The sequence below is a fragment of the Euleptes europaea genome, chromosome 5 (assembly GCF_029931775.1).
Source record: "Euleptes europaea isolate rEulEur1 chromosome 5, rEulEur1.hap1, whole genome shotgun sequence".
NCBI classification, from domain to species: Eukaryota; Metazoa; Chordata; class Lepidosauria; order Squamata; family Sphaerodactylidae; genus Euleptes; species Euleptes europaea.
In genome coordinates, this window is record NC_079316.1 from 102,712,215 (window position 1) to 102,735,092 (window position 22,878).

At 45.3% G+C, this 22,878-nt stretch overlaps 1 protein-coding gene across 1 annotated transcript; it reads right to left on the minus strand.

Annotated features, from left to right (window-relative positions):
* Positions 1-5,291: 5,291 nt before the first annotated feature.
* Positions 5,292-21,672, minus strand: C5H10orf53 (chromosome 5 C10orf53 homolog). The gene is made up of 3 exons (XM_056850339.1): positions 21,579-21,672; positions 9,660-9,779; positions 5,292-5,356 (listed from the first exon to the last, which is right to left on the minus strand). Exons 1-3 carry the CDS (start codon positions 21,670-21,672, stop codon positions 5,292-5,294), a joined length of 279 nt encoding a protein of 92 aa, XP_056706317.1.
* Between the last annotated feature and the right edge of the window lie 1,206 nt (positions 21,673-22,878).

The following is a 22,878-nucleotide window of genomic DNA, read 5'->3' on the forward strand; positions in this document are numbered from 1 at the left end:
TAACCCCCTTCATCGGCGGGTTTTTATGCTTGCCAGATTTAACATCTTTCCCTTAGCAGTTCTCTCCGGGAGATTCCACAATATCCCGTTTAGAGACAGATTATGTAAATTTTGCCACCTCGAACCTGATTCCATAACTCACATCTTATTGATTTGCCCTTTTTTCACTGGTTTAAAAAATCGTTTCATAGATCCAATCATCATGAATCTCCCTGGCCCAGCGAATAGGACTACCCAACTATTACTAGCAGATAAATCCCCCAACTCTACAGAAGCAAAATATTGTCGAAGGCTTTCACGGTCAGAGTTCATTGGTTCTTGTAGGTTATCCGGGCTGTGTGACCGTGGTCTCGGTATTTTCTTTCCTGACGTTTCGCCAGCAGCTGTGGCAGGCATCTTCAGAGGATTAACACTGAAGGACAGTGTCTCTCAGTGTCAAGTGTGTAGGAAGAGTAATATATAGTCAGAAAGGGGTTGGGTTTGAGCTGAATCATTGTCCTGCAAAAAGTATCAAAGGTAATGTGCTAATCATTGTCCTGTATCAAGATAATGTGCTAATGAGGGTGTGGTATGTTAATATGGAACCATTGTATCCTGAAGTGATCTGTTAATGTGTGAAATCCAAAGCTAATCTGCATGGCTATTGTGGACTGTAGTCTTTGTTAGTCTGGAGGTTTTCAGGACAGGAAGCCAAGCCTTATTCATTCTTAAATTCTCTTCTTTTCTGTTAAAGTTGTGCTGATGTTTATGAATTTCAATGGCTTCTCTGTGTAATCTGACAAAATAGTTGGTAGAATTGTCCAGTCTTTCAGTGTCTTGGAATAAGACCCTGTGTCCTGTTTGTGTCAGTCCATGTTCAGCCACTGCTGATTTCTCAGGTTGGCCAAGTCATGTTCTTTTATCCTTGTTTGTATGCTGCATTTTGTGTTCCCGATGTAAACTTGTCCACAACTGCAAGGTATACGGTATACTCCTGTAGAGGTGAGGGGGTCTCTTTTGTCTTTTGCTGATCGTAGCATCTGTTGTATTTTCTTGGTGGGTTTAAACACTGTTTGTAGGTTATGTTTTTTCAAAAGTTTCTCCATCTTATCAGTGACTCCTTTAATAAATGGCAAGAATACCTTTCCTATGGGAGACTGTTTTTCCTGAGTTTTCTGATTTTTTTTGCAGGACAATGATTCAGCTCAAACCCAACCCCTTTCTGACTATATATTACTCTTCCTACACACTTGACACTGAGAGACACTGTCCTTCAGTGTTAATCCTCTGAAGATGCCTGCCACAGCTGCTGGCGAAACATCAGGAAAGAAAATACCAAGACCACGGTCACACAGCCCGGATAACCTACAAGAACCAATCTACAGAAGCAGTTGCCGAATATTTGGCAAAAAATTTAGCTACTGATTTTAATACTGACAAGTAATAGCTGTGCCAATTGCTTGTGTTCTTTGGTGCCTATAGTGGAACTCTATTATTGTATTATATTGAACTTGATAAGTATTGTACCATTTTAACATGCTCTTTCTATGCTCTTTTTATGCCATTAAAGGTTTTTGACTTTGACCTTTGAGTAGTTCAGTTTTGGTTTAACAAACTGTCGAAGACTCATATTCATTGAGGTGTCACTATCCATGTTTTGCTTTAATAAAGCAAGTCTCTTCTTCTGAGATACTATTTTTTTGAACTGGAGAGCTTAAAGTAATCTGAAAAGAACCTTCTGTCTTCATTGGTTCAAAGTTAAATTAGACTACTGTAATGCTCTGTATGTAGGGCTGCCCTTGAAGAGTGGTCAGAAGCTACAATTGGTACAGAATGCTGTAGCCAGAATGCTGACTGGAACCCATCACAGGGACCATCTCATTCCATTCTTGTGCCACTTACATTAACTCCCAGTTAGCTTCTGGGCCGGATTCAAGTTGCTGGGTTGACCTTTAAAGCCCTATACAGCTTGGGTCCAGCATACTGTGAGAACTGCCTACTCCCATATGAACATACCTGACCACTGCAGTCACCTTCAGGGGCCCTCTTTGGGTGCCCACACCATCTAAGGCTAGATGGGTGGCAACCTGAGAAAGGGCCTTCTTGGTCACACCAAAATTGTGCAGTTCCTCCTCGAGAGGGTTTTGTTCATGCCCCTCCATCATTCTCTTCCACCAGCCAGTGAAGACTTAACTGTTTTCATCTGGCATTCCCTCACTGACCTTCCTTCCTGTCTATGTGTTTTATCTGCAGGTGTGTTTTGTTTAATTGTAGTTTTTAATTGTTTCTGCACTATGTGTTTCAAAAGCTTGTTTTTAATGTTTTTGATCACCGCCTTAGCTGAGTGGAAAGGTGGCATCGATGAAATAAATGAGTCGGCCCTCAACAGCAGCATTCAGCCATCACAACAAGCTTCTGTTTGTTTAGAACAGGCACGAACACGACTTGTTTGTTGTGGAATCTCTCCTTCCCTCTTCCCTCCATGTGCAAAGCTTAACTGAAAGCTTCGTGGTTTGGAAGCCTTCACTCAAACTAAAATTTGCCAAGGTGTCCAAACACGGGGGGTCTGGGCAAACCGGGAGTTTGTTTCCTCCTGATAAACTGGGAAGTAGAGGCAAAACAAACCCCAGTATGCCTAGACCACCTGCATTTGGACATCACAGCAAATGAGAGAGTATGATTGAAAGATTCCCAACCCTGGAAGAAGGGGTAGGAAGAAAGGAGTGTGCTAACGTGAGGAAAAGATACCTTCATGCCCATCGTGGTCAAACAGGTGTGTTGCCAATGAATGTTGCCAATGGCATACGCATGTTGACTACATCCGCTGCTTGGACAAGCCCTGGAATACTCATATGTGTTCCTGTGCCACTTTGAATTGTTCTGCTATCCAGTTACAGTGCAAAAAGAGCACCTGTATGCAGATGAGCATTTAGGCGTAACCTGGTTATAACCTTCGGCGTATCTTCAAGGCAGCTGTTAAATAATAAACTACAGATAGAGTAATAGCCTTATCTTTACCAGACAGCAGGTAAATTAAATGGTAATCATGAGAACAAACAGGAAAGTGAGAAATCAATGGAGTGATAAAAGACGATCTTAAAGAATATAAATCACAACTGAATAAAAAATGGGTGTTTCTGTCTTTGCCTTTCTACACGGGCAGACTCTCTGATTGATTGGACTGTCTAAGAATTTGCCAAATTATTCGTTGAGAGGTAAGGCATTATGTCTGGCCCGAGAAGGAAAGTGTTCGAAAGGTTGGAATAGTTAGGACTTTTAGATAGTCTGGAAGCATTGGAAAAGATGGTGTAATCTGTCCCCAGGAAGAGGGAGCACATTTCCTTTTGGCATCACCACATAATTCATGATGGTCCCTACGTTCTAAATCTGTGAGTATCTTGTTCATTACCAGAGGAAGGTCTGAGGGAAAACTTGGGTAGGAAATCTGTAAGCTCAAAAGTCTTTCATCTACTATCTTTGTCCAAGAAGACACAAAGGGGTAGTTCTGCTATCTAGGGGCAATCCTGGAGGGTGCCAATCTGCGTAATGCTTGTCAAACCAAAAATACCACTTACACTGCAATCCTGAAGGGGGAAGAATGGCCTCAGGAGCCGGCATGACCCCTGCGTCGGCGTTAGTGCCATTTGTGCTGTGTAAATGGGCACTAACAGTAGAAGAAAAAAGAGAATAGAACCCAACCTGGAAAACAGAAGTAGGGTACCCAAGGTTGGGTGGGATGAAATAAATAAATAAATAATCAAACTATATAATTTATTAGAAGCGCTATATAAAAATTAAATTATTTAAAAGCCGTTAAAATAGCACAATGGCGTTGTCGAAGGCTTTCACGGTCAGAGTTCATTGGTTCATGTAGGTTATCCGGGCTGTGTGACCGTGGTCTCGGTATTTTCTTTCCTGACGTTTCGCCAGCAGCTGTGGCAGGCATCTTCAGAGGAGTAACACTGAAGGACAGTGTCTCTCAGTGTCAAGTGTGTAGGAAGTGTGTATTACTCTTCCTACACACTTGACACTGAGAGACACTGTCCTTCAGTGTTACTCCTCTGAAGATGCCTGCCACAGCTGCTGGCGAAACGTCAGGAAAGAAAATACCAAGACCACGGTCACACAGCCCGGATAACCTACATGAACCAATAGCACAATGGCATTTCTTAAGGTTGATGTCTGCCACCACAAGCCAAACGCTTGAATAGGTTGATACTTGCACACAACTTATGTTTATATATGATTTAAATAGACCACTGAGGAAGGCCATATAGGCATAAACGCATTTGGGACACTGTTTGAATAGGATGATACTTGCACACAACTTATGCGGGAGACATATACAGCCCAGCATAAGAACCTCAGACAATACCACCAGATGTTGGTGTAATTGGTAATATATACAGCCTATTACATGCCTGGTCTGTTGTATATTGCCTGTACATGTAAATATATTTGTAATGTGTGTGCATGTTTTTATATGGTTTGAATAGACCACTGAGGAAGGCCATACAGGCTGAAACACGTTTGGCTTGTGGTGACAGACATCAACCTTAAGAAATGCCGTTGTGCTATTTTAACCGTTTTAAAATAATTTTAATTCTTATATAGCGTTTCTAATAAATTATATAGTTTCATTATTTATATATTTTTTTAATCCCACCCAATCTTGGGTACCCTAAATGGGCACTAACACCAGCACAGAGCCACTTTCACCGGCACCGGGAGCAGTGTGACAGCGCCATGTATCAGTGCTGGCGCAGCCTTGGTGGTAGCATAACTCCAGCACAGGGGCTCACACCAGCACTAATGGGAGTATTCCCGGGGTGGGGCTAACTTTAGTCAGCTCCCTGAGCCCTTTTGCCCCAGGAACCCCTCCCCCTTCTACTGGTGTGAACTTGAGCTTGCAAAAATAGTGGCAAAGCTCCGTGGAACTGCATGGAGCAGTTTCACGGGGTTTGGGGGAAATTATATTTTTGGCTTGCTGCACCGGGCCAGGAAGCTGTTCAGGAGGTGGCGTGGCAGCGCCATCTCCAGGTACCCTACAACTTACCCCCCTTAGGATTGTGATGCCCATCCCCCAACTTCCATCTCTGCTGTTAGTTATCTGTCTATTCTGTATATTTCCAGCTATCTTTTGAGGTGATGAAGGAGGACCAGATAACAAAACTGAGCAATGTGGGAGGAGGGAAAAGTCCTTATTTACTAAGCATAATACAAGTTGTCTGATCACACAGAGGCTGTTTAGAGAAATGGAACAAAGAAATGTGACCTACTTGAGCATGTCAAAATGAGAAAAATGATGCCTCTTAATAGGCATTTAACACAGCTTTCCTAGCTTCTTCACAAAGTGGGTCCAGTTTGCCATCACCACCTGAGAGAGAGAGACACGCACACAGACATGTAACGTTCGCAACAGTTTCTTTGTTCATGATAGGAACATGGTTAGTTTCAATGAAAGAGAATCTGTTCAGTCTCCCATCTTTGTGATCCAAGATTGACCTGGGTTTTTTATACCCGGCAAAATCTACATATCTTCTTCTACTATGAATATAGAGATTTCTATGTGGTGTGTGTGTGTGAAGTGCCGTCAAGTCGCAGCCGACTTATAGCGACCCCTTTTGGGGTTTTCAAGGCAAGAGACTAACAGAGGTGGTTTGCCAGTGCCTTCCTCTGCACAGCAACCCTGGTATTCCTTGGCGGTCTCCCATCCAAATACTAACCAGGGCTTACCCTGCTTAGCAGCCAAGATCTGACGAGATCGGGCTGTACCATGCTGCCTTCCCATACTGCCTTCTTTGTGGCAGCCCACACAATGTCACTAATTAGGGGTGTGCATTCGGCTACAGCCGAATGAAAAAAAGTGGCAGCAATAAAGGGAGGTGAAAAATCAGATCATGAATAATGCTGAATGTTTTCAGCATTATTTGGGCTGCTTTGGCCCTGCTGCCATTTCCCCCCTTCTCCCTTACCTGCATTCAGATCCCCGTTGCCTGTGGGCTTGGACCTCCATGTGGAGGCCAGAGCTGGCAGGCAGCATGAATCTGAACGCCCAGCGGTGCAGAACTGAAGGCTGGCCTCTGTGGAACTCAGCCTTCAGCTCTTTACAGTGTATTTTGCGGGTTTGGGTTTAATACTCCCCTCCCCATTTTTTTATTTTTTATTTTTAAAAAAGCTGAATCCATTGTATTTGGCTTTTCTGAAAATTTCTGGGTTGGTTAAATCCGAACTGAAAAAATACTGTGGGGGGAAAGGTGCACAAGTCTATCACTAATCGCCAGATGGTAAATCTGTACAAATGGTTTTCAAGAGTTGAGAATGAATGAATGAATATAGAGAATGAATGAGCGAGTAAAACATAATACGCTAGAAATTTGACACAATGCAGTTTATGAGTAAGTAAAATTATTGTATTTCAATAAATTTTTGTATGACCACCCAGAACCTATTTCATTTTTTATGTATTGTTTTGTTTGGTTTTCTATTTTTCTGTATTTTTCTGTTTCTATTTTTATTAAAATAAAATTTAAAAATTTAAGGGGGAAAAAGAGTTGAGATCATCCTTCCTTCAGCTCACCCAAACGCCAGAAGGAAATGAGTCTACCACTTCAATCCTATGCAGAGTTACTCTCAAGCTTAAGTCCACTGAATCATGGAACTTGGGCTGGAGTAACTCTGCATTAGATTGCACTCTATACGTAGACATGGAAAGCAACTCCTCAGTTCTTTTCCAGTCACTGATGAGAAACCCTCCCGAGTTGGAGGAGAGCCCATGAAGTCTAGTGTCAAGCTCACCCGCTACCAATTCAGACTCTGTTCCACTGCTAGCTTCAATACCTTGACTCCATGATGTACATCTTCTTCCACAAGTTTTCATCAACAAAAGAACTAGGGTTACAGATCCAACTGTGGGTGACGCCTCCATCAGTCAGATCATCCACTAGAAACACTGGCCACCTTTTGTGGTGCTAGTATTAGTGGTATTAGCAGTAGCCACCCTTTTGGAGAATTCCCTCCCAAAGAAAACTAGTGCAATCGACCCTCCAGAAAGCAACTGAGGCCCACACCTTCTCCATTCTACAATGTTGGTTTCATATTATCTCTTGCTAGTTAGGCGATATTATTGTTGATGTTAGCTGTTGTTTTTATGGATATTTTATTCTTAACTGCTTGAATATAGATGTTGTAATTAATTGACAATCAAAAGCAGCATATACTCAGCAAAATGACTGACTAAATGAGGTAAAGTGTTCATTGTGAAAGCATTTTTTTTTAGTCTCTGCTAGAATATAATCCTAGAGAGATTTCTTAACGGTGTTCAGTAGCTCTTCCTACAGTAGATATCTTGGTAGGAAGGGGCTGTGGCTCAGTGGAAGGGTCTCTGCTTGGCATGCAGAAGGTCCCAGGTTCAATCCCTGGCATCTCCTGTTAAAAAGGACCAGGCAGCAGGTGATGTGAAAGACCTCCACCCTCAACCCTGGAGAGCCGCTGCCAGCCCGAGTAGACAATACTGTCCTTGATGGACCAAGGGGCTGATTTAGTATAAGGCAGCTTCAAGTGTGAGGAAAAATTCCTGACCTGACGTGTTCTTTCATGATTCCTTTCTCTGAATCACCCCAAGTACACCTACTTGGCCTGCCTCACCTCTGACCCCTATTGGTACCCATGGTGGCAGTCTTTTTTGCATTCAAAACTGGAAATATTAGGAGTGGATCCAACCATCCTCCAAAGAGCCTTTCTCCAGCCCAAGGAGTTTTCTTCCAACCTCAGTGGTTCTTCACCCATTAACAAAATGAATCCTACCATCTTTTCTGCTAGTGCATGAGAGAAGGAGGACCCCTTTAGACCCCTGAAAAAGCTATGCCTGGGATAATGAGATCCTTGTGTACACAAAGGCAGTGGGATGTATGCTGCGGCAAGCAGGAGAGACCCCCCTTCTCTCTCTTGCAACAGTGGAAAAAATGGTGGGATCCAACTCTGCATCTTGTCTGTTTACATGTTCCATTTGTTATACTCTGCTCTGGTTAAACCTCACTTAGAGTACTGAGTTTAGTTTTGGGCACCACAGTTTAAGAAAGATGTTCACAAGCTGGAACATGTCCAGAAGAGGGCAATGAAGATGGTGGAGGGTCTGGAGATCAAGTCCTATGAGGAAAGGTTGAAGGAGCTGGAGAGGAGATGACTAAGAGGTGATATGATAGCCATCTTCAAGCATTCAGAGGATGGTGTGGAGTTGTTTTCTGTTGCCCCAGAAGGTAGGACCAGAACCAACGGGTTGAAATTAAATCAAAAGAGTTTCCGTCTAGAGATTAGGAAGAATTTTCTAACAGAGCAGTTCCTCAGTGGAACAGGCTTCCTCGGGAGGTGGTGGACTCTCCTTCTTTGGAGGTTTTTAAGTAGAGGCTAGATGACCATCTGACAGCAATGCTGATTCTGTGAACTTAGGCAGATCATGAGAAGGAGGGCAGAAAGGGTTGTGTCAGTGCTTGGCTCTCCTGGCCCTTTCTTGCATGCCCAGGAAATGCTGATTGCCACTTTTGGGTCAGGAAGCAATTTTCCTCCAGGCCAGATTGGCTAGGGATCCTGGAGGTTTTTTGCCTTCCTCTTGGTTATAGAGCAGGGGTCACTGGGGGAGTGGGGGGTACATGTGAATTTCCTGCGTTGGACTACATTACCTTTGAGGTCCCTTCCAACTCTGTTTCTATACATTCAAGGTTTTTCTGAACAAAACCTCTGTTTATAGCAGGGGTGGGGAACCTCAGGCCCAGGGGCCATATGGGGCCCCCGGGGACATTTTTTGTGGCCCTCAGGAGCTCCAGGGCCCTGCTGCAGAGGCGGGGCGCAGGGTGGCCCTCCCAGAGAGTGTTCCTGGCACCATGGCTTACAGCGGTGCTGCGGCGCCATTTTTTTTTTTTTGGGACCTCCTCTCGCCGACTGTTGAGCAGCGAGAGGGAGGGGGAAAGAGGCTGGTGGATCCCGGCGGCAGAGCATGCATGCAGGAGCCGATCGGGCTTCAGGGGGGCCCTTTTGTGGACTCTGGGGAGGAGAGGGCATGGAGACTGGACCCGGTCACACGGGGCTCTGTGCGCCGCCGTGTGTGTGTGTGGGCAGGGGAGGCTGGGGCCCGGTCACGCGGGGCCAGCGGGTGTGTGTGTGGGGGGGGGAAGGCTTTTCTTTCTTTTCTTCCTCTTTTTCTGTCACTCTTTCTCCTTTCTCTCCCTCTCTTTCTCCCTCTTTTTCTGTCTCTTTCTTTGTCTCCCTCTGTCCTTTTCTTTGTCTCCCTTCGTCCTTTTCTTTCTTTCTCCCTCTCTCTCCACTTCTTTCTCCCTTTCTCCCTCCCTCCTCCTCTTTCTCTGTTTTCATTCCTCCCTTGCAGATCGACTGTGGGCTGCGCCCCCCTGGCACCTCGTTTGCTCGGGCCCACTGCTGGCTGCCCTTCCGCCTGGGAGGGGGAGTGGGGGCACCCTGCAGGCCTTCTCTGTGTGGCCTCCCCTGGGGTTGCCAACCTCCAGATGGTGGCTGGAGACCTGGCAACCCTAGCCTCTTCCCCCCCCCGGGAAATCTACACCTGGTATGGCCCCTGAATGATGTCATAAATGTGCAAATGGCCCTTGGCAGGAAAAAGGTTCCCCACCCCTGGTTTATAGTGATTCACATTGTTCTCCACTGGCACTTACCAAAATCCAGATCATTGATGTTACACTGGAAGACGGTCTCCCCATTCACTATGAGCTGAACATCATTCCAATCTGGTATTTCTTCGAGAATGACCTGGTGTCCGTCTTCTTCTAACACAGCTACAGGAAAATAGTGGGCAACAAATATTGCTCAGTTCTGAAGCTCTTGATGGTCAGGCTCAGATAGTAAATGAAGAGTAAGAAACAAGACAACTAATTCTTCCAGTACGTATTATTTTAATGCAGTTCAATTTTTTACTTGTTTTGTGCACTTTGAAAAAGAAACGGAAACTCCAAATAACTCTTGCGTTCCAATCAACATATGAACAAGCTATGTAGCAGTCTATGTTGAATCCTGACGAAGACTCAGTCGAAACAGGGCTATATCCGGATCCCTGTCTGTCCGTTTGAAGGGTTCAGGGACCTGGGAACTACGTTTCTACTGCACAGTCATTGCACCTTATGAAAGTTCTGTTTCTATTACTGCTCCGGGGAGATCTACTGCTTTGGACTTTGATCTCAGGAGTATTTGGACTTTGGACTTACGTTATGGTTGTGTACTAATTGTTATATCAATATGCCTTTATGAATTGTGTTGTATATGTCCTGTTGAATCGAATGTGACTAATTACACCTAATATTTTCTTTATGTGTATGGCACGTTTTGTTACTGCTGTTAATTGGTTGAACCTCCAGGTGGTGGCTGGAGATCTCCTGCTATTACAACTGATCACCAGCAGATAGAGATCAGTTCACCTGGAGAAAATGGCCGCTTTGGCAACTGGACTCTATGGCATTGAAATCCCTCCCATCCCCAAACCCTGCCCTCCTCAGGCTCCGCCCCAAAAACCTCCTGCCGGTGCTGAAGGGGGATCTGGCAACCCTAATGGCAGCATAGGTATTCAAACATGGGTCTCCCAGATCTAGGTCCAGCCCTCTAACCACAATATCATGCTGGCTGCCATCCAAATGCATACCAAGAGAGATGTGAAACACATCATAATTTCATTTGGACTTACTGGGGGGAAAAGCTTTGTAAATTAATATTGCAGAGTACGGTGGGAGACTGGTAACAAGAACATCCTGTTACATTTAGGTGATTTTAGCAGAAGGCCCTGCTAGTGAGAAAATGACATTTAAGTCAATTGTTTCCATTAAAGCTCAGCATTATAGACTTCTAAATACTCCCGAACACAAAATAGTCATTTTATCCCCCAATCTATTTACCACTATGAGACTGAAGTTCCAGAGGCCCAAAGATGCTACATCTGACTAAGTGTACAGCCCACAGTTTAAGACTGCCAACTGACATGGGGAAAGTCTCTTGTCCTTTCCAGCGTGGTGTAGTGGTTAAGATCGGTGGTTTGGAGCGGTGGACTCTAATCTGGTTAACCGGGTTTGATTCCCCACTCCTCCACATGAAGCCAGCTGGGTGACCTTGGGCTAGTCACAGCTCTCATAGAGCCCTCTTAGCCCCACCTACCTCACAGGGGAGGGGAAGATGATTGTGGGGAGGGGAAGGTGATTGTAAGCTGGTTTGATTCTTCCTTAAGTGGTAGAGAAAGGCAGCGTATAAAAACCAACTTTCTCCTTCTTCCATAGCGGTTTAATAGGTGGAATTGGGCAATTGAAGCTTTTCAAGGCATGGAGCTAAATAACATCATTTGATAATTGTTGCAGATGAAACTTTTTTTAAAATCTTTTTATTAAATTTATTGTTAACAAAATTACAATAAACAAAATAAAGAAAAAGGGAAAAATGAAACAAGCAAACAAACACAGAAGAAACTCTTATTAAAGGGACAGCTGAAGGGACCAGTCTGAAGGCTGGCAACCCCGAATGCTGAGATTTCAGATATTTGAGAGAAAAGCCTACATGTTTAAACAAATGGATAACACTGAGAGGTTAAAAGTTAAATGTTTTGGCTTCTTCAGCAGTACTATCTAAGCCTCCTTGTTTGCAGCATTGTTTAGTTGCTTTTAAAATGTATGTAATCCACATCCAATACCCAAATCCACAAGGATGGCCACACAGAGATAAGGCATACATTTCTCCAAAAGTTTTTCAAAGAGAGTTTGATGCTAACCCCCCACCTGCCCCCCAATACTGCTACATCTGTGCATGCATGCGTGCAAATATCATGGGAGGACAGAGGGGGAAAAAACCTCCAGTGGCATTTTGGGTTGTCCCTGCCCTCCTCAGGCTCCACCCTCAACATATCCTGGCATTTCCCAACGTCGTGCTGGCAACCCTAATTAGGGGTCTTCAACCTTTTTGAGCTTTTGGGCACCTTTGGAATTTAGACCAGGGTGGTGGGCATAGCTACAAAATGGCGGTCACGGAAGGTGGAGCCACACAACTGAGTCACACGGGGCGAACGTGAGTCCAAGTACCCATGCATAAAAGACCTTAGGTGAAGTACCATTAGCACAAACCAAGGCCTAGAGAATTAAAGGAACTATGACCTTATGCTGATAATGCATATAGGTCAATAACAAGTCCTTGGACCAGGAAATTACGAACAAGGTTACCAAAAAAAGAAAGCAACCAGGCAATCTGTGATGATATTGCTTTTACAGTGGCCAGAGGCAAGGGGGGTAGGTGGGATGAGGCCCAGTCACTTAGCCAGCCTTCAGGCAAAGTAACAAAGAGATTAATAAAACAATCAAGTTAAAGCTGCTAAATATGACTTCCCTCCATCTCAAACTGAGCTCCCTTTCCTGCTCATAGCAGAGTTACAAGCAAACAGTATATTTTTCTTCATGAAGTGTGTCTGAACCAGCTCCTGAGATATTTTTTAAAGCAGCAGAATAATCCTAAACAGAGAGTTATACCCTTCCTAGTCTTGAAGTCAACTGTCTGTTAGGCAGCTGGAACCCTAAACAAGTTTATTTGAAAGCAGATCCCGTTTTATTTAAATGGGGTTTCGTCCCAAGAAAGTTTTTTTAGGCCATTTTTGCATGGTCAATTTTGATGCACGCTCAAAGCTCTTTTTAAAAATGCAACTTTAAAAATGCCTTTTCACGGTCCCGACGCTAAAGGAGAAGTTCCACTCCCCCCACTCGCCTGCTCCTTTGTTCCTGTTTGCATACCCATTACCATATGCATAGCTAACGGGCCTCTGTTGTTTTGCATTGTTCCTTGAGGGGGATTCTTCACGGCAAACACCAAAGGTCGAATTAAATGGGCTCTGTAGTAATGGGAAGCAGGTCTGCTCCGGCTTCGCAGTCACTTCTGGAATGATGGTTCAGTGTGCAAAATTCAAAAAAATGTGGGGCAATTCAGCCTGGAACGCGCTGCTAATTACCATGCAAAAATGGCCTTAGCATTTGCCACCTTAGCGTCTGACTTGGAATGGAACCTGAAAGTTAGCAAATACAGCTGAAACAGAACTGAACCCAGTTTTTTTAACAGTTTGACTCTCTGCTCTTAAATGTTGGCCTGTGTCTGTTCTACTGCTCGATAAGTTTAGCATGTCTCTACTGCCAACTGTGAACAAATACAATTGTTCTCAAGTTATCTTTTTATTATATAATGTTAATAAAAACAAAACATAATAGACAAAGAACTCAGATTACTACAAAAAAGTAGGTCTAATACTAATGACTCCTTTGATGATAACGTAATGAACATGATATATAATAGGAAACATTACTTAGAAAAAATTACAAAATTCAATAGTAAATACCAGAATACACAATATGTGATAAGCCAGGTGATTACATTATACCAATCACCAGACTATTTCTGTTGGTCCCTATATACAGCTAATTTCTAAGGTGGTTTGAGTAAATAATTGTGATATAATAATAAGTTATGTTTCTGCTATTAAGTTCAAAGATCGAATTTTTAAAAGCCAGACCAAAACCACAAAAATATTATCAATAATTCATGACTTTCATATCAAGACATTATACTTCTCTCTGGTCCCACTCCCCTCCCACCACAACAAATACAATGGTTGAATTTTAAATAAATTGCTTGGAGAACACCCCCAGGAAGAAGTCCTGTTAATGACGCTGGGCTCTCTTGTGCTTTTAGCAGCGGTTCCTACAGTTTGGAAGGGCCTTCTTCATCAGCTCTTTTCCAGGGCTTTCTGAAGAGGTTTAATGGACTGCTGCAATCATGGGACTTAAATCATATTTGCAAAATGTACACAGAAGGTGGTCTCTTCCTCCTGTGCTTAAACGTTTTCTGTTTGTGCAAGATCTTTCAGTCCCCTTTCTAATTGCAATGAAAGAACGGAATGGGGAACCTAAGTGGGGGGGAGGACCATAGTAGTTTTGGTGCCAATGGGAATAATTAACTGAAAAACCTTTGACCAGAGGGTGGTGCACACATACATGGTCATCACTTGATAACTGCAAGCACCAAGTGATGACTTGAGGGTGTGAAAGAGCCGTCCCTTTGCTTGCCAACCTCCAAATGGGGCCTGGAGATATCTGACAGAGAAATTTGGATTATTGTTTGGAATAAGTGGTACTGATAAAGAAAAAGAGTTGGTTTTTATATCCCAGTTTTCTCTACCTAATCTGCAGGACCGGGTTTGATTCCCCACTCCTCCACATGAGTGGTAGATGCTAAGCTGGTGAACAGGGTTGGTTTCCTCACTGCTACACATGCAGCCAGCTGGGTGACTTTGGGCTAGTCACAGCTCTCTTAGAGCTCTCTCAGCCCCACTTACCCTCACCTTCCCCTACCTCACAACAGATGTAAGGTATCTGTTGTGGGAAGGGGAAGGTGGTTGTAAACCAATTTGATTCTTCCTTAAGTTTAGAGAAAGACGGCATAAAAAACCAACTCTTCTTCTTCTACCTTGAAGGAGTCTCAAAGAGGCTTCCCTTCCCCTCTTCATAACAGACACTTTGTGATGTAGGTGGTGCTGAGAGAGTTCAGAGAGAACTGTGATTAGCCCAAGGTCACCCAGCAGGCTTCATGTGGAAGAGAGGGTAATCAAACCTGGTTCTCCAGATTAGAGTCCGCTGCTCATGTGGAAGAGTGGAGAAACAAACCCAGTTCCCCAGATTAGAGTCCACTGCTCATGTGGAGGAGAGGGGAATCAAACCCAGTTCTCCAGATTAGAGTCCACTGCTCATGTGGAGGAGTGGGGAAACCAACCCGGTTCACCAGATTAGAGTCCACCCCTCTTAACCATTACACCACGCTGGCTGATAGATGCCACTGATATGTGTGGAAGAGTCTATTGGTTATATGTTTATGTGATGCTCATGTCAAAGGTCCTATAACTGTTCCGGGTTACATCCAGAGAGCTGCTGGTGCTGTGGATCTCTCTCTAGTGGACAGGTACTCACCTTGGTCACTATCAATTATTTAGAATAAAGAGCTTGCTTCTACCTAGTTGTCTTGCAGTCATTTGGGGACCCCTTCAGACGAACCTAATAAGTCAATTTCTCCGTCATCTCCCAGAATTACAACTACACAGATCAGTTCTCCTGGAGAAAACAGCTGCTTTGGAGGGTAGACTTTATGGCATTATACTTGTGGAGATCCTTCCCATTCCCAAACCCCACCTTTCCCAGGCTACATCCCCCAAATCTCCAGAAACTTCACAATCCAGAATTGGCAACCCCAGCTGTCACAGATGTATTACTACTGATGCATTTTTCTCATTGTCTCCTGTTAATTCTTGTTAATGGAATCAGATCATGCGTTTAAACCACAAGTATAGCTGCAAATAGCAGGACTTCAGGTGATGTCCATGCCTGTGTGAACCAGCCATATATTCCAGCAAAATGCATGGGAGTTGCACAACAAAAAGTACGTATAACTTCAATACAGGTTTGCGGGCTTAAGTGATTTGTTCATTATTCGTGGAAGACATGCAACAACCTCATCCTATGCATGTGGTTACTCAGACATAAACACCACTAAATTCAATGGGACTTGCTTCCTATTAAGCCTTAAATGCAATTCTAAAGACATAATGCAGGTTGAAATTTAGAATCAAGGGTTTGGAGTCATTTATACATTTCCCCTGTATGGAGTCATTTTTAAACCCGAGAATGTTCACTTCTAGTTCTCATCCCTCAAAGTTTCTGTTGCATATTTGCATGAGAATGTGTTATGGGAGTGTGAACGATGACAATCCCATAGTAAGAGAAATGTGCTGTCTTAATGGCAGACGCATTCATAATAATTGCAAATGAACTCATGATAGTCTAAGGTATTTAAACAATCAAACAAATTTACTAAAGGTAGAAAACTATTCAAAAGAATTCAGTTTATAATTAAGTTCACAGAATACAAACAACCTCTTCTGTTTTAATCTGTACTTCCCCAATTTATGCTCTGAATATATTTATACTGCTCTCCAGATCAAGTTGCCAGCATGGTAGTTAAGAGCGGTGGTCTGGAGCGGTGGAGTCTGATCTGGAGAACTGGGTTTGATTCCCCACTCCTCCACATGAGCAGCGGAGGCTAATTTGGTGAACTGTATTTGTTCCCCCACTCCAATGCACTAATTCAGCTGGATGACCTTGGGCAAGTCACACTCTCTCAGCCCCACCTACATCACAGGATGTCTGTTGTGGGGAGGGGAAGGGAAGGTGATTGTAAGCCAGTTTGATTCTCCCTTAAGTGGTAGAGAAAGTCGGCATATAAAAACCAACTCTTCTTCAGCTATACTTCTGGAAAAGAACCTTTGTTCCCTAAAGGATTCTAGGCGTATTCTTGGAGTCTCTGGCCATCTATGCAGGGCTGTTTCCCTTGCGGTCACCCCCACCGACTGCTCCGGTGCTTTGTTTTGATTATGCGTCAGAAGTCGCCTCGCCCTCCCCGCGCGTTTCCACGCGTCTTGCCCGTGTTTTCCAGATGCTGTTTTAGCGAGAATCCAGAAAATGCGGGCAAAAAGCACAGAAACGGGTAGAGCGAGGTGACCTCTGACAGTCGTGAAAAGCATGTATAATCAAAATGAAGCACCAGAGCAGTCGGAGGGGGTGACTGTAGGGAAACAGCCCTGCATAAATGGCCTCTCTCAGTTCACACCGGGCATTACTCTCTGGGAGCCACATTAAGCCTACGTGAACTGAGATGGATCCCAGAACATACCTAGCACTCTGGGACACCTGCCCATTGCAGGGGGAGATTGATTGTGATTTATGGAAGAAGAGCTGTTTTTCAGGGATGCTTGTCTGCCATTCCCAATCGTCTTATTGAGGAACCTCAGAAAAGCTCTGGAAGAACTTCAGTGACATCAATTCAGAGATGGGAGATGCCTCGAAATCAGCAGGGCTTATTGTTAAAGAGAGCTTCTGTCCCAAGTGAACTGGAAGCTTGCTCTAACGGCATCAAACTACAGTGAACTCACCCAGCTAATTTGCAAATTCAATGTCACAACTACCAACTGAGCCTTGCACTGCCTGCCGTTAAGTATGGTTGCATAATCAATCAAGTATGGGGGGGGGACTGGAACTATAAGTAAAGAAATGAGTACATTTCTGGCTTTCACTTTTATTTTTAAAAAAGGAAAAGGGAATCTACAGCCCTTGAAGCTAACTGGTCATTAAGTACCATGAGAGGCAAACAGCACTCAAAAATATACAATGAGGTTAGCTTTGTTGTATGCCTAAGTAACTCATAGCCCGCCAAAGGTTGCATCTCTGTTGCCGCTCCTGGCACTTCTTTAAAGTGCCCTTTACATAAGACGATAAAACTGCTTTTCAAATTTTCCTCTTCTATGGAAAATGACATTATTCAAGGGGGGCTTTTTTTTGCACAGGGCTGTACTGTAATGAAATGGGTCAGAAGGTTGCACGGGTACAGGGATAGGAAGTGGGGGGGGGCTTATTGCTACCTTATTGCTGCCTACCTAAGCATGCTGCAAACAAGGTAGTTTCTATACCATTTCATGTGTCATGTTTAAATGCTTATGCTTCTTTTTGGGTTTGTTCGAACTGTTTACAGATTTCTGCAGTGCAAACCCTATTGCAACATTCAGTGGTCATCCCATCTTGTTGATTGTATTTGACTTACATTGGCCATTCATGCGTGGCTTGAGGTCACCCCGCCGACTATTTCATGACTTTGCTTTGATTAGGCTCGCGTTTTCTGATATTCAGAGGTCGCCTCACTCTCCCCACGTGTTTCCTGGATGCTGGCTAAACACGAATCCAGAAAACGTGGGCAAAATGCACAGAAACACGTGGGGAGAACAAGGTGACCTTTGATGGTTGGAAAATGCAAGCTTAAGAACACAAGACAGGCCATGCTGGATCAGACCCAGGGCCATCAAGTCCAGCAGTCCGTTCACACAGTGGCCAACCAGGTGCCTCCAGGAAGCCCACAAACAAGACAACTGCAGCTGCATTATCCTACCTGTGTTCCGCAGCACCTAATATAATGGGCATGCTCCTCTGATACTACAGAGGATAGGGATGCATCATGACTGGTATCCATTTTTACTAGTAGCCATGAATAGCCCTCTTCTCCATGAACATGTCCACTGCCCTCTTAAAGCCTTCCAAGGCCGATTATGCATGCTCACTTTACCCTCCTTTATTCCCCTTTTCAGCCAGGATCAAAGCAACCTGGGTTGGGGAAAACTGTATGCATTGGCTTGAATGATCAGGGAATAAACTGTGTGCATATCGGAGGCATGCATACAGGAAAGCAGTCTCCCAAGTTCAAAACAAGTCCCACCCCTTTAATTGCTGTTCTGATTGGCTCACCTCGTGAGAGAACATTTCCTTCCCCCCAGACCCAACTGCCGCATAAAAAAGCATTTTATGAACAAAAAACAAAAAAATGAGCAATTTGAAAGAGCCCCCCCCCCCAAAATCCAAGCCTTTCTTTGGGCGAAAACGCGAGGTCGCTTTAGCCTCCTTTCTTCCCTGTTCCAGCCAGGATTCAGCCAGGATCGAACGCGAGGCTAAAGCGACCACGCGTTTTCGCCCTTCCTCCCAGAAAGAGCTCCCAGGAAGCAGGAAGCAATTGAATCCCTGCCACTTCATGATTGGCTATGAGAAATGCCAATCTTCGCTGCTTCCCCTGTATGGCTATCAGCAACCAGAGTAGAAGAGGGGTTTGGAAAGGGGGTGGGGAAAGCTCAATGCGAGGCAAGCATTATGCACACTCTTTGGATCTGGTTTCAGCCAGGAAAGACAGTTCGACTCCGGCAAGAAGAGGAATGGGAAAAGCCAAATTCATTTAAGGTTGAAACGGGGTTGAGCCGAAAAGGAATGAGGTCACGTGCATTTTCAAAAACTTGATCCTGGCTGAAACAGGGAATGAAGGAGGCTAAACCAACCATGCATAAGTGACCCAAGCTGGCAGCCATCACCACATCCTGGAGCAGGGAGTTCCACAATTTAACTTTAATCTAACTATAATATATAATCTAACTTTATAATCTAACACAATTTAACTATAATCAAAGCAAAGCCCCGACGTAGTCGGCGGGGTGACCTCGAGGAAACAGCCATGCATAAATAGCCATTGTTAATCCGCCTTGATTCTCAGCGAAAGGCAAACTATAAGTAACCTAAGTAAACAAACTGAACGTAAGATTTGTAAGGGCAAACTTGTGGTTTTACGAAGGGAGCTTTGACTCTCGAAAGCTTATACCCTGAAAATCTTGTTGGTCTCTGCTACTGGATTTGAATCAAAGGGAAGATGCGTACACTTGCTCTAAAACAATTCTGCTCAGCTTTCTGTCATGCATTAATAACATTTGCAAGCACACTCCAAAACAATTGCCACTGTTGTATACGTGTTAGGGTGTCAAAGTAGGACCAGGGAGATCTGGCTTCAAAATTCCACTCAGCCATGAGCCTGCTGTGTGGCCATGTGTCAGTTACTCTTTCTCAATTTTAGTCTACCTCAAAAGGTTGTTGTGAGGGCAAGGGGAGAGGAGGGAGGAAGGACAGGATATAACAATTATTAGTAGTTGCATGTTTTCACTGTGACCACTGCCTGAAATGTAAGTCAGTTTTCTGAGTGGGTCCCGAATACTTATTGGTTTGTCCAGAGCGAACATCCATTTGGCCTCTTGCCAGAAGAAAATGTGTGGCCAATCGCTGCCAAATTTCTCTAATTTGTTTGAATAGGAATTTTTGGGGTGGCGATGGTGGAGGGAGACTTTGTCGCTATCCATTAGAAAGGAAAAGAGCATTCTTAGAAGCACTTTGCCCTGTCTGAGGGGGGGGGAGGTCACTCTGTGCATGCTCAGATGCATTTAATCTGCGATTCCAACATTTTGGGGGAAACAAAGGTTGGCATACTTAAATGTAAGTGATTCCTGTTGGGGGGGGCGGGGGAGCAGTGCTTTTTGCACAAAATTAAACAGGAGTCCAGGGAGGGTTACCAACATCCATGCAGAATTACACCTCACCTCCAAACGACAGAGATCAGTTCCCCTGGAGAAAACTGATATTTTGGAGGACAGACTCTAGAACATTGTACCCCACTAAGATCCTTGTCGTTTGCTCCATCCAGGCGTTTCCCAGCCTGGCTCTGAAAACCCTAGTCCAGTGGCCTTTTGAAGCGTCCACTTTCTCTTTCTGGGATGTTACACAGGGTTGCCAACCTCCAGGTGGTGGCTGGAGATATCCTGCTATTACAACTGACCTCCAGCCAACAGAGATCAGTCCACGTGCAGAAAAATGGCCACTTTGGCCATTGGACTCTAGGGCATTGGAGTCCCTCCCCTCACCAAACCCTGCCCTCCTCAGGCTCCACTAGGGTTGCCAACCTCCAGGTACAAAGAAGACAAAAAACAGCAAAAATTTCTAATGCAATTAAATATAATAAGTGCAAAAAGGTGTACAGCTGGAAAAGATGAAGATGGACGTGTTGTCTAGATCATTATTCACAAATATATGACCATAATAGGTGCAATTCCAACTGCCCACAGGCTTAATGATGAATCAATGTAAAGCAGTTGGAATTGCACCTATTATGGTCATATATTTGTATAGAATTCTTATTGAGAAATTGATCAGCTGACGAAGCCTTGGCGAAACGTGAATAATGATCTAGACAACACGTCCACCTTCATCTTTTCCAGCGGTTCTAGTTGTTCATATGTCCTCAAAACCTTTGGACCATTGCACTTACCTGGACGTTTGAACTCTGTAAAAGACATTGCCAAGTTATTGATAAGCAACAACATTTAGCACTTACCTTATCTTTTTGATCCTTTGTATTTTGTGTATATTTCGTGTATTATTGTCGAAGGCTTTCACGGTCAGAGTTCATTGGTTCTCGTAGGTTATCCGGGCTGCGTGACCGTGGTCTTGGTATTTTCTTTCCTGACGTTTCGCCAGCAGCCGTGGCCGGCATCTTCAGAGGAGTAACACCGAAGGACAATTTTGTGTATTGTTTGTTGTATGTGTTTTCACTGTACACCTTTTTGCACTGAATATATTTAATTGTCTTCTTTACACTACACAGCACAGAGCCTTCTTTTTCCCGTTTCCAACCTCCAGGTACAAGCTGGAGATCCGCAATTACAACTGATCTCCAGCCTACAGAGATCAGTGCCCCCCGGAGAAAAGGGCCGCTTTGGCCCTTGGACTCAAAGGCAGGGAAGCCCCCTCTCCAAAATCCGCCCCCCAAACCTCCCGCCCATGGTGAAGCGGGGCCTGGCAACACTAGGCCCCACCCCCCAAAACCTGGCAACCCTACACAGAACCTTTGGAAGCGGCCAGGTGTCTCTTTCTGGGGTGGAGGCTTTAGTGCCTCTCATGAAACAAGCTGCGGCGGGGTTGAACTCCCGGGCGGCCTGACCCCGTCTGCACGGGAGGGGGCTTTCCCGTCCCCTTCCCGCGGGGGGAAAAGGGGCCTGCAAAAAGAAGGCGCGCAAGGCTGGTCGCAGAGCAGCCGGCCAGGCCTTGCAGCCGGGGGGGGGGAGGAGGAGGAGGAGGAGGAGTGTGGGGGGGTCTTCTTGCAAGGACCCTCACCTCGCAAGCCCTGCAGGCGGAAGGCGCAGTGCTCCACCACGCCGCAGCTCCGGTAAGGCCCGTAGCGGAGCGTCACCAGCGCGTTCTTCGGCATGGCGGCTCCCTAGCAACGGTTGCCACGGGGGGGGGCGGCGCCAACGGTCAGCGGCGGGCCTTTGCGGCGTCGCGTCCCCGGGCGTCGCCATGGCGACCGCTGGGCCGGACGGTTGCCAGGGGGGCGGCGCCAACGGTCAGCGGCGGGCCTTTGGGGCGTCGCGTCCCCGGGCGTCGCGCTGGGCTGGCCGGCCCAGCCCTGCGGTCGCCATGGCGACGCCCGGGGACGCGACGCCGCAAAGGCCCGCCGCTGACCCGCGGGCTGCCAACCTCCCGGCGGTGGCTGGCGGCCTCCCGTCAGAAACGCGGCCCTGGACCAGATAGGCCGTGGGGCCGACCCTGGAGGGCTGTTGTGGGGCTTTCACCGCAAGGAACCCACGAACGGGTGGGTCGGGGTTCGAATGCCCTGGCTCACGTCTTTCCCAGGCGCGCTGCTGCTTGTCTGTTGTGGCTCTGGGGGTTGCCAACCTCCAGGGAGTGACTGGAGATCTGAAGGGACGGCACCCCGAAAGGGCCTTGGGGAAAGCGCGCACGGTGCTTTGAGGGGAAGAACGCGTACAGTTGTCTTGAGTTCCAGAGATCAGTCTGAATTGCCCCAGCGATCTCTCAGTTTATTAAGCAATAATACAAGGGATGGCAAAGGTGATACAATAATACAATGGATGGCAAAGGTGATACAATAATACAATGGACGGCAAAGGTGATACAATAATACAATGGACGGCAAAGGTGATACAATAATACAATGGACGGCAAAGGTGATTACACAATGGAACTAAAACAAGGCATACTAAGATCAATGATTAATGAGATCAAAAGGAAAGAGAGACAATGACACATTCCATCTTGAAGTCAGCATCCTTAGAGCAAACGTTTGGCTGTCTAGTACACAGAACGATGAGCTTAGTAGACTTTAATCCCTTTAAGGTTGCTCCGCTGAGGTAAGGAGGTCATACTACGTGACCAGAATTGAAAGTGGACTTTGGCCGGGAGCTTTGAAGAGGTGAGATGCGGAAGATCGTTGTGGGCAATGCCTTTAGTGCCAAGGGCCTGCCCTGCTAGCACGCAAAATACCCACAAGAATCTCTACAGAGATCTCTCGCTGTTACAGCTGATCTGACATGAACACATGAAGCGGCCTTCTACTGAATCAGACCCTTGGTCCATCGAAGTCGGTATTGTCTACTCAGACCCACAGTGGCTCTCC

Coding starts and splice junctions, on each gene's coding strand:
- C5H10orf53 (XM_056850339.1), bottom strand. CDS start 21,672: ATGCCGAAGAACGCGCTGGTGACGCTCCGCTACGGGCCTTACCGGAGC. Junction 9,780..21,578: donor CCGCCTGCAGGGCTTGCGAG/GTGAGGGTCCTT, acceptor ATTTTCCTGTAG/CTGTGTTAGAAGAAGACGGA. Junction 5,357..9,659: donor CATCAATGATCTGGATTTTG/GTAAGTGCCAGT, acceptor TCTCTCTCTCAG/GTGGTGATGGCAAACTGGAC.